The 11,437-nt window shown below is 36.1% G+C and overlaps 2 protein-coding genes across 5 annotated transcripts; both read left to right on the top strand.

Annotated features, from left to right (window-relative positions):
* Positions 1 to 3,838: 3,838 nt before the first annotated feature.
* Positions 3,839 to 4,864, top strand: LOC135618449 (transcription factor BHLH148-like). Its single transcript, XM_065119318.1, has 2 exons — positions 3,839 to 4,275; positions 4,343 to 4,864. The coding sequence occupies exons 1-2, from the start codon at positions 3,871 to 3,873 to the stop codon at positions 4,655 to 4,657; spliced, it is 720 nt and encodes a 239-aa protein (XP_064975390.1). The 5' UTR covers positions 3,839 to 3,870; the 3' UTR covers positions 4,658 to 4,864.
* Positions 4,865 to 7,879: 3,015 nt separating this feature from the next.
* LOC135584598 (probable WRKY transcription factor 21) lies at positions 7,880 to 10,517 on the top strand. Of its 4 annotated transcripts, XM_065121686.1 has the most exons (5): positions 7,906 to 7,978; positions 8,171 to 8,243; positions 8,442 to 9,258; positions 9,347 to 9,472; positions 10,096 to 10,517. In XM_065121686.1, exons 3-5 carry the CDS (start codon positions 8,501 to 8,503, stop codon positions 10,238 to 10,240), a joined length of 1,029 nt encoding a protein of 342 aa, XP_064977758.1. In that variant the 5' UTR covers positions 7,906 to 7,978; positions 8,171 to 8,243; positions 8,442 to 8,500; the 3' UTR covers positions 10,241 to 10,517. The 4 variants fall into 4 exon arrangements, with proteins under 4 accessions (XP_064977756.1, XP_064977758.1, XP_064977759.1 ...); XM_065121684.1 differs by lacking the exon at positions 8,171 to 8,243 and having other exon boundaries at positions 7,880 to 7,978; XM_065121687.1 differs by lacking the exon at positions 8,171 to 8,243 and having other exon boundaries at positions 7,915 to 8,025.
* The last annotated feature ends 920 nt before the right edge of the window (positions 10,518 to 11,437 follow it).

The raw sequence follows: 11,437 nt of genomic DNA, 5'->3' as shown, positions 1-11,437 counted from the left end.
TTTCACTTTAAAATAATTTGATGAATATCTCATTCTCTTTTAATTTTATCTCTCTTCATTTTTTTATTTTAATAAATATCTATTATTGGTAACATATGTTGAATTATCAAATTAATCCATCGAGTATTAGAAAAATATTTTATGTGATATTTGATTTGAACTGTATGAAGGTTATATTTATGCCTTTTCATTTCAAATCAAATCTTATAGTTTTCTTTTTTTCTTCACATAATTTTCTTTGCTACATAAGTAACACTTTATTATGAAGCTATTCTTTTATGAGTTTATATAGTAATTATAAACTCAGATGACTTACGCTTCATCCTTATTTTAGTGTTACTAACTCCTTGAGTAATACTCAAAATATTATAAGTCTTTAGCTTATAGCTTTATCATTTATATTGAGGATATAATTTTGAATTCTTCAAATACTATCATTTAAGGTGTCAAATAATGATTTATTAGAAAATTTAAATTGATTCCTAGATATTCTCATGCGCTAGTTGTAAACTGTATTAAAGTCTAAGTATCATAAAATTGAGTCTTTCATACATTTCCTAACCAATCACCTCAATTATTTATTTCACAAAACTTTTAGTAATTAAGTTTGTGTTCTATTTATTTAATCTAATCAATGTCTCACTCAATCAAATTTGTATATTCTCAAATATTTATTTCAAAAAGTATAAGGATATTTACAAAAATATAAAGAAGGAAGTACCACTATAATAATATAACATTAATGATTTGAGTTTTTAAAATATGATGAACTATTGATATCATCTATATTTCACCTTTGGGTGAAATATTGACATATCTAGTGTTTACTCAAAATTATTTTTGGAGAACTGATATTATCCTTATGAAATAGTATTGTTATATTTGAGTATACAATCCTAAACTACAATGATATCCAAAATAGCATCATCATATCCCATCACATAACTATTTGAAATATATTCTCTTTTGAGATTATCTAAATCTCCTAGTTATATGTGCTATTATGAATTTTATTTTATTTTATATCATTTAGGATCAATTCCATAATTTATTTTATATATTATTGGTCTAGGTCACTTTGGTGGCTACAGGACTAATACAAAAAGATAAAATACAATCTAAAATATCTCATCAATGACAAAAACTTTATTGTAATTCATATCCTACAAGCCTATCATCTCAAGCTAATTTGGTAGCTACCGGTCAGATAAAACTTAGGAAGATAAATTATAAATAATATTTACCAAATTTCTTTATCTCTATTCATGTTGCAATTGTGAATATTATTTTATTTAATATCATTTAGGACTAATTTTATAATATATTTTTTAGATTATTGGTCCAAGTCACTTTAGTGATTGTAGGACCAATATAAAAATATAAAATATAGTTTAAAATGCTCGATAAATGATAAGACCTTTATTGTAATTCACATTTCATAAGTCTATTATCCCAAGCTACTTCGGCAGCTATCGGTTAAATAAAAACTTATGAAAATAAATTATAAATAATATTCATAAATTTATTTATCTTAATTTATGCTGAAGTAGTTTAATAATAGAATAACAACCATAATAATTATTGAGTATTAATTAGTAAAAGAAAAAACTCATATGATAATCATGATAACATATAAATCATGCCTTCATGTGAAAAATAAATATTATTTTATAATTTTAAATATATACATGTGAATAACCAAATGAATATCCAAGAATAATAATTAGATTTTATTTATCACATATTAAATATAATCAGTAAGTTATATGAGAAAATTATAAAAGTAAACCATAATTTATAATTTTTTAATCAAAAATTAAATCCAATCAAATAACCAAAAATATAATCATGATCAAATTCAATCACAATTATAATAAATCATATTTACCAATTTTATAATTGAGAATATAAATTAGAATTCTTAATTTCATAAGGGTAAAACTATAAATATGTCAAAAACCCTACTACCTACGTCATCGTCGCCTGTGCGTGTGCAGCCTCTGCCTGCGAACGGCCATCGCCGCCGCAACGCTGCCTCTGCCCACACATAGCCGCTATCGCGGTTCCTACCCGCACATGGCCGTCGCCTTAGCACGACCTACCCATGCGCGACCATCGCCGGTGTGTGGCTATTGCCCATGTGCGGCCACTTCCTAGGTGCATCTTGTGCCTACGCACGATTGTTGTTTAGACATGACTACTTCACGCACACGATCGCCACATGGATGCAGCCTTCCCTCGCGTGACCGCTGCCTATGCAGTTGTCTACCCTTGTGCGACCGCCGCATGGATGCGGGTTCTGCCCATGTGCGATCGCCACATGGGCACAGTGCTGCCCGTGCGCGATCACCACATGGGTGTAGTGATGCTCGCGTACGATTGTCGCTTGTTGCGTTGCAACGTGCACACAACCCAGTGCATCCTCTGCCGCTAGCAAATTCACTGGCCATACATAGCAAGATCGATGATGATCATTATTGCTTCACGATCATTGAAGAATATAGATCATTCATACATTATAAATAAAAATAATAGATCTAATACATTTGATCTTAAGAACCTAGTTTCTGATATCAATTGTTAACATAAAATTTTAATTATGCTATCTATAATGCGGAAAAACTTTTATACTAGGATTGAAATCAAATAAAATTAGATCTAACAATATTACGATGCATAACATTTATTGTTGTTCCAAAGAATAAACATTATCTGATCTACATGCTCGTCGGATCTGAGATATCAATCTGTAAGGAAAATTAGACATTCCTTCTCCTCTCTTCCCATCCTTTCACAAGACCACTTAGATTGATGGATTAGGGAGATTGAGAGAAAAACTTTAATCTTTTAACTATGTTGAGATACATCTCTATAGCCCCTAGAGGTTTTGTTTATTTATAGGTGAGAGAAAAGGGTCTAGGATAAGTTATTAGGAGAGTTCCTCCCATCAAGGGCATCCCCTAATGAATCTTACTATAATATGAACTTCTTTTCTATTGGCCGATAACCATAATCAAAATCCAATTATATCTATAATATATCTTACCTAATTAAATAGTACAACATAATCTAACATCGTAAATGTTAGTGAAAAATATCATTGGTCTAGACTTGTGTGCGTAGGTATATCCGAGATGTCTCCAGGGTAAAATATCGTGCTTTCGAGATGGATCCAAAATGACTCTGAGATATTCAAGGTAGATCCAAGGTAGATTTGAGATGACTCTAAAGTGGCTCTGAGGTGAATTCGAGATTAATCTGAGGTGTTGAGCTCTCGAAACATCACTTTCTAATGCTTAAATTAGTAATTCGAAATCCTAAATACATATTCTAGCAGTTCAAAAGGAGTAAGTCTTTCTTTTATTTTATTGTTTAGGATACGTTTTTATGCATTGAAGAAAGAAATATAAATTTATTATGTTCTTCCTAATCATAAATGAAGATGAGAGAGTTTATGATTATTATTTTTTATAAAAAATAGTTTAAAATTATTTTTCTTATAATAAATAAGAAAAAAAGTTTAAAATTATATATTTTTTATTATAAAGGAGAAAAAAAATTATAATTAATTTTTGACAAGTTTGTGTTTCAAGAAGGCAACGATGTCCAATGTCCACACCAGTCGGCAAGAATATGTTATGCAGCATGCCAATTGTGCTATCGCCTACTATTATTCTAACGAAGATTGACTCGGTCGAAGAATCTACATGTGGGAACGGGAACACGTTGACCCCATTTGCGAAACCATATCTTCCGTTGACTTCTCAAGTCCTTTACGCGACACACGTGATCGCGTCCCGTTCAAACGACTACCAACTGCAACTTAAATTACGCGGGAAGAGAAGCAGAAGAAAGGCCGGGAAAGCTACCATGGACGCCTTCCCCTTCCACGAGGACGACCATCACGACATCCACAGCTGGGCCTTCTCGCCGCTGGCCGACACCCTCGACCTCCTGGAATGCCTCCGTAGCCCGCTCGTGCTGTCAACGCCGGCCGTGCCACCGCCGCAGTCCGCCTTCGTCCGGTACAAAGCGTGCGATGGTGCGGCCATGTCGGCGGGTTCTGGTAGTATGGGTGGCGGCGCTTCAAATATCCACCGGAGAATGATCCAGTTTTGGCAGACCGTCGTCATGGGCGTCAGGATGGAGAGCTGTAAGGAGAAGACGGCAGGGAACAGCCGCGAGCTTCGGCATCTGATGAAGGAGAGACGGAGAAGGGAGAGGCTGAGCCAGGGGTTCGCTGACCTCCGCTTCATGCTATCTCACGGATCAAAGGTCTCAATATTGTTCCAGATACAGTAAACCTAATTCTGGACCTGACATCAGAGGATGCATATTGCAGGGTGACAAGATCTCCGTTGTTCGAGCAGCTTGGGAGAACGTGAAGGAGCTGCAGCAAGCAAGGGAGAAGCTACGGAGACGCAACAAGGAGCTCGAGGTGATGATATCTGGGAACGTGATGGAAGCAGAAGAAACGGCGATCAAAGTGCAACCCGAGAGTCGTTCGTCGTCGTTCGATTCAGTGTTCTCCGCTCTACATCGCCTGAAGCAGACGGGAGTGAAGGCCACCACCATCAGCGCCAGCTTCTCCGGCCGGGTTTTGTCGGTGGAAGTGGCTACTGAAACGAAGGTAGAACATTTCTCGATGGTTGTGTAATCCAATCATCACGAACAGACATTGATTGGTTTGTTTGCGTGGTGAAGGTGGCAGGAGATGAAGTGAAGGGAGCCATGAATGCTTCTTTGGCTGAAGTGGAGTAGGAGCACTGCATTGTCTTAGTGATAGATTTAAAGTTTGTCAAGATAATTGCACTCTATCTTTGGCTTTCCTCAAAGACAAATCATTTGTTGTTTGAATCATACACCTTATTCCCTCTCACTATTCTAGAAAAGAAGTCTCTCATGCGTGTTTTGGGATTCAACACTGCCCTTTCAACTCTGATCTTGAACTCAAAATATTTGGCTTTTGACTGAGAAAGAGCCACAATTTTGACTTTCGATCAGATCATGGGAATCATCATCACAATTTTGACTCGTCTCATTTATGGCTTCTACACTGAGCCATAAAAATAGATTACAATACCTGATATCCTCTAGATGATATACAGTAAATATGATCGGTATTTATCGATTCGAACATGAGTTTGAACTCGAAACACATATTTTATTTTTTTCTTTTTGGATGATCTAATATTATATATATTATTTTCATCAGATTTCATACTTCTCCTCCTCGAAAATCTACTCTTAATATGAAATGTCATTATGTTTTGTATAAGTCCTATAATTTCTTTTTGAGTCTTCGTTTAAATAAGATTAAATCTATTGGATCCAATAAGAAAACAAGAACCAACCTCGAAGTAGTTGACCCATGTTAGACCTCTCCAACCCAAACAAACGGCGTCGTTTGGAGAAGAGGGATCATCGAAGTCAAACCCATGTGGAAGTGCCGCTTAAATTGGCGTCCGACACAATGATCTCAAAAGCTCCATAATCTTGTGAAAGCGGTAGAGAGAATCTTTTCCTTTTCTTTTCTCTCTCTTTGATTTTTTCACACCGAGAACTCCTCCTTCAACTTTATGCAAAAGCATTAAGTGGATTCAAACAAATTTTGGAGGATTGAGATTTAAGTATTCGCACCTCTAAAAAATCTATGTGTCCAAATGTGAGAAAGAAAATTTCACTGAAAAATTTTGCTAGAGTTTTTTTTTTTTAATTTTCTCAGATGATGCCTTCCATTTTTATTTTTTATTTGATATTTTTATTTTTTTTCTAATATCATAAATGTCTATGGTTGCCATCAATATCTCTTTCTTCCCTGATTATGGTGATCGTACTCCTAATCATCGTCACCTCTTTCTTTGAGTAAGCATAATTGATTATTTCGAAGTCATCTTACTTTCACGAGGTCCGTCATAATAGCCTCATTCTCCTCGAGAAAATATTATTACTTTCACCTCATCGAGGCTATCATCACCCGCTACCTTTATTTCGAAGAAAGAGACATTGGTAACTAATATTAGAGAAAAAAAAGAGATATCAAATGAAAAAAGAGAGATATTATCCAAGAAAATCTAAAAAAAATTCAATAAATCATCAATTTTATTTTAATAATATTATTAAAAATATAAAATGATTAAAAAAGGTGATGAAATATGAGCAATTTAAAAAGAACATTTGATATTCTTATTATGGAAGTGTCATAGTATTTCCACCCACTTATCTCTTGATATTAATAATCAATAGTCGATTTCATGGATCAAATCAAAGGCCAATGAATGAATACTACATTAATATTTTGCTCATCTCTCTCTCTTCTTTTTCTTTATTCTTATCATCATCCAAATTTACCATGTTGTTAAGATTGTATTACATAATCCTCATATATTTCTTATGATTTTATAATTGGATAACAATGGAATATGATGGCATCATAAAATTAAGTTTTCAATCATTAAGAAAGAACAAAATTACTATCATTTTTTAATATAATTTTGGGAGTCTTTGCTTCAATGCCTACATTGTTGAAACCAAGATTTAGAGGCTGTTTAACCCAATTAAAGTTGATGCTTAGACAAGCTTCCCACCAATGTATCATCATTGAATTGTGTAGTCGTTATCGAGTGCATCATTGTTTATCCACCAATCTCAATCTGGATTTGAATAGAAACCTTAGTTTGCCCTTCTTCTAATTTTATTGGTTCTTACTTACCCACATAAGACAGAAAGATAGAGCAAATGTACAAATAATGGAGACATTGATTGGTTCATGGATCCATTTTCTTAAGGTATTAAATAACCTTGCATGCAAATTGTGCTTTTTTATTTTGTCAATATTTTTGCATATATATCCCTCTAAAATTAGTGATTTTAGTGAGCATTCCTCTTGATTTGAGTATAATGTATGTAATCATAATTAATCTTTTAGTCATCTCAAGTTAATTTAAGTTTTTGATTTACATTAATATCATGTGAAACTCAATATGCTGCTAAATACATTAGAGATATTTTATATTCTTGTCTATTTTACCCAAACAAACTAAGGTTGATCCAAACTTTTTTCAAAAAAAAAAAAAAATTCAGATGCATTTTAAGTCAATTTCATATTTTAATTTGCATTAATATAATAAAGATATTTTAATTCTTATATATTGTTACCCAAACAAACAAATGATTCAATAAAAAAATTAAAATTAAAATAAGTAATTTTTCATAAAAGATGATCTTTAAAATAATAATTTTTATATTTAATGATTTTTTTTGTTTCTAGATATGGTATACTAAATTTCGTTACATAAATAATAGAAAAAAATAAAATATCATTGATCATAAAAATCATCCCAATATTTATATTTCATATTTGTCTTGGTGAAATCTAAAGTTACCAAACTTTACTTAAAAAGTCAAAATTACACAATAATTTAATTCTAGTGTTTCTTTTACTGATTATATTTTTATTAGAACGGTTAATGAGTTGCACAAAAACAAACAAATCTAATATTGCTATCCATTGAGATTGATTATTTTTAATTACTTCTGAAAACAAATAAAATATATTATGGAATGAAAACAAATCAAAGTTACATGTGACGATCAATCAGTTACCCAGAAAGCAGGACCATTGCTTTTGAGCTCCACCGCACTCTAGCCAATCGTTGCACGGGTAAAGAAGTGGGTGACGGCTCCCATGATGAAACAGGATGGTGTAGAATTTAGGAATACTGAGAATTCCAGGGACTAAACCGGAAAAAATGGCTTTCCTTAAATTTTATGATAAACCCCCTATAATATTCAATTTAACATTAGAGTCCTGCGTCCTCTCGGTGCTTACTCTTCTCTCTGGCTTCGGGTATTAAAGTAATAATGAGGAGAGGTGGAGGGGAGAGGAAAAAGAATTCCAACCCGTCGGTTGTTGTTTTCCTCACACCTTCCAATCCCACGGACGTCATCGGGAGGCCAACACCACCAGCACTCTCAGGTTCTTCCCTCCCCCTCCCCCTTCCCCCCTCTTTCCTCAAGTTCAAGGTCAGTTCTTTGATCCCGCCTCTCATCCCCTTCTTTCCTTTGCCGCCGTGGATTTGGTTTCTTCGGCTAAATATTTGATTCTTTGTTTTGTCGGAATACGTGTAATCATTGTGAACGAGACTCTTTTCTGATGTTTTGAGCCCAGTTTGATGGAAAAAATGTGATCTTGATGAATCGTTTGGTAGACTGGTTTTTGGAGGATCTGCCTGCTGAACTAGGTTCGGAGTCTAAACTTGCTGGGAAACAACATGTCTTCTCTCCAATTTCATACCCAACACCTCCAATAATTTCGATTTCGATCATATCTGGTGCTCTCTAGAGAGACAACCAGTGTGAAACCTCATCAAAATCGAATTTTTGTTTCTTTGATGTTAATCTTTAGATCTTCCTGATGAAGTGCGGTTGTGATTTGTCAGATGCGCCTGGTGCTAATAATATGGGATCTTTGAGGGTGATTTAGAGCGCTGGTTTTAAGATGGAGGAGGTGGAGAAAGCTAATAGAGCTGCGGTGGACAGCTGCCACAGAGTTCTGAGCCTTCTCTCCCAGTCTCAAGATCAAGTCCAATCTGGAAACCTGTTGGCAGGGACAGGGGATGCTGTTTCAAGATTCAAGAGAGTGGTGTCTTTGCTCAGTAACAGTGCTGGCCATGGAAGAGTTAGAATTGCCAGTAAAGTCCGATCCCCCTCCAACAGTAAGCTCTTCTCAGACAGTCAACTGGGATCCAAGATGGACCATTGTCCCAACCCACCTCAACTACCCCCAAGAAATATTTTAAAGAACAAGATACAAATTTTGGATTCAAGTTCTGGAAACCCCCTCCCAATCAACCGGAGGAGCTTTCTCGAGAACCAATTTGGGCTGCAAGCTTCATCGTCAAGTCAGTACCAGTTCCTTCCGCGGCAGCAGCAGCAGAATGATCCAAGGTTTCAGCTTCATCAGCAGATGAAGCTTGAGGCTGACATGTTTCGGAGGAGTCATAGTGCCATAAATCTCAAATTTGAGAGCTCTAGCCACACACCATCCGCATCGACAACTAGGTCCTTTGTGTCATCGCTAAGCATGGATGGAAGCATGGCCAGCTTGGATGGAAAGCCATTCCATCTGATCGGTGGACCAGCATCATCTGATCCAATTAACCTGCACCCTCCTCCCAAGAGGAGGTGCGTATGCAGAGGGGAGGATGGAAATGGCAAATGTGCAACAACTGGCCGGTGTCATTGCTCGAAGAGGAGGTGAGGTCATGGATGTTATCTTCACTCAGGTGCTGGAATTGATGTTCTTTGCATTGAATCGAATAATAGTTACTTGTATTACCTGTAGGAAACTGAGAGTGAAGAGATCCATTAAGGTGCCTGCCATCAGCAATAAACTGGCTGATATCCCTCCTGACGAGTACTCATGGAGGAAGTATGGGCAAAAGCCAATCAAGGGCTCTCCTCATCCTAGGTATCATGCCAATACTCGTGTACATGGTTTGTTGATTTCCTTTGAGTTGCTGCAAATTTCTGGATAGATGTGACTGTGCACTTAGTTGTTTCTGGGTTCTATATATTAGTCTGTTTTAATTTATTTGCTTCGTGCAGCATATCTTAAGATGACTCAATATGCAATGACAATCATTTTTTTCACCGATTGTCAACTTTACCTTAGTAGAACTTATAAATTGAGCTTAAATTATCTCAAATATTCTCTTTAAACTCAATTTACTGGCTATGTTTTTCATTAGTTATCAGTTTCAAGAATAACCATTAAGTTAAGAAGTAGGCACATTTGTGCTTATAATGCAAATCGTGCACACAATATTCTTGTCGAAATTGTTCTTTTGCCAGTCTTTGGGCAATAACAGATTGTTATGCGTATCCTCGGCTCTGGTTTTTCTCATACCAAACATTTGAAGTAGTGACCTACAAGAGCGAAAAAATGTATCTTTCATGAAGCATACACTTTGAATCCTTTGTTAAATTTGGACTTATGTTATAGTGTCTGAAACCACTATATCTTTCATTTTGTTGTCTTTTGCAAATGAATTTTTTATCTAAAAGGGGATAAATACATTTAAAATATTGCAGGGGATACTACAAATGTAGCAGTATGAGAGGCTGCCCTGCACGAAAACACGTCGAAAGGTGCTTGGAAGACCCCTCAATGCTCATCGTCACTTACGAAGGCGAGCACAACCATGCCAGGTTGCTTACCCACTCTTCCCAGACATAGAGGTCTTAGAATATTTCATCATTAACAAACGCACCCGCTTATCATCTTGCGCACCACCCTTCTTTTTGGGTGATTGTGTCGTCTCTTCACGTGGTTGAGCATGAGTTTCTCAAAGGTCCAGCATCTTTTTGTAAGTCGGGGGAGGGGGAAATTACAAGTGGATTTCCCCCAGAAGCAATTTCCCTCGTGTGTCTCATCGTTCTTATCTTGGAAAAGCCTGTATATGTTTAATTAAAATCAAACTTACCAAGATAAAAATGTGGAGGAGATTCAGTCTTGGAAGGTAGCAGTGAGAATTCATGTTTCTCAAGTTCATTTTTCTTCCACTCTGTCTGTTTGGTGGATTATTCATTCATGCCAGTGCTTGCCTGCATGTTGTCCACCAGGCCACTCTTGTGGCCAAAGATAAGGGTCATGCTGGTACTTGTGATGCATAGTGGTACCACCATGTCTCTGTAGTGAGATGCTTCTCTGCGCTGGTGAAACTTCCATGAACCTCATTCTTTCAGTGTTGTCTTCTCGGATGCCATGTCTTCCATCACATCTCTCTATCAGTACCACAAGTCTGGTGCTTCCCTTGGATTCTTCTTGCAGTCTTTGCTGCTTCTGAGTTGTGCTGGTTTCTTGTACAAACTTGTAAAGACCAACACCTTTCATTTTACATTTCAGTTAATGATGGCTGGCCTCTTTATGTTCTTCAACAGTTGTTTTGACTGTTCAAGTTGAAACACCTACAGAAGCACAAGTTTAGTGACTCATTGCATCAGTACACTAACTGGAAGCTATATGGAGACATGGAAACAGCTAAAAGTGCTCCTAGAACTCCAGGTAGAGGAATCCACAAGCTTTTCCACCACCACCAACTCAGTTCGATGGAGACCATGGAAATCCTAGTTTGATCTGGGAAGTGATGTTTGATGGATGCTTTAGAGGAAGATGCAAATATAGATGGATAATTCCATCAACCATCTGAAAGCTAACTTTTCAATGTGATGAGACAAGTAAACTTGGTGGTGTGCTGACAGTATTCCCCCACCACCGTCTGCCAACTCCCATTCCCCTCTTACTCTTATCTGACATCAAGAGTTTAACCATATAGATACCTTCCAGCCTCCAATAGCTTTCTCAAGAGAAGTCGATTAAACCTGTGTGAATTCTGATGTTGATCTCACAAATTTGTTTCTTCAAGGTTCTTCA

The sequence above is a fragment of the Musa acuminata genome, chromosome BXJ2-8 (genome assembly GCF_036884655.1).
Source record: "Musa acuminata AAA Group cultivar baxijiao chromosome BXJ2-8, Cavendish_Baxijiao_AAA, whole genome shotgun sequence".
Taxonomy (NCBI): Eukaryota; Viridiplantae; Streptophyta; class Magnoliopsida; order Zingiberales; family Musaceae; genus Musa; species Musa acuminata.
The sequence above is the reverse complement of the archived record's forward strand: the minus strand, read 5'-3'. Positions and strand labels throughout refer to the sequence as shown.

What these genes read in the sequence shown, in the direction of transcription:
- LOC135618449 (XM_065119318.1), top strand. Translation starts at nt 3,871, where the DNA reads ATGGACGCCTTCCCCTTCCACGAGGACGACCATCACGACATCCACAGC. An exon ending in TGCTATCTCACGGATCAAAG is followed by an intron (nt 4,276 to 4,342) that starts GTCTCAATATTG and finishes TGCATATTGCAG; the next exon opens with GGTGACAAGATCTCCGTTGT.
- LOC135584598 (XM_065121684.1), top strand. Translation starts at nt 8,501, where the DNA reads ATGGAGGAGGTGGAGAAAGCTAATAGAGCTGCGGTGGACAGCTGCCAC. An exon ending in TGTCATTGCTCGAAGAGGAG is followed by an intron (nt 9,259 to 9,346) that starts GTGAGGTCATGG and finishes TATTACCTGTAG; the next exon opens with GAAACTGAGAGTGAAGAGAT. An exon ending in AAGGGCTCTCCTCATCCTAG is followed by an intron (nt 9,473 to 10,095) that starts GTATCATGCCAA and finishes AAAATATTGCAG; the next exon opens with GGGATACTACAAATGTAGCA.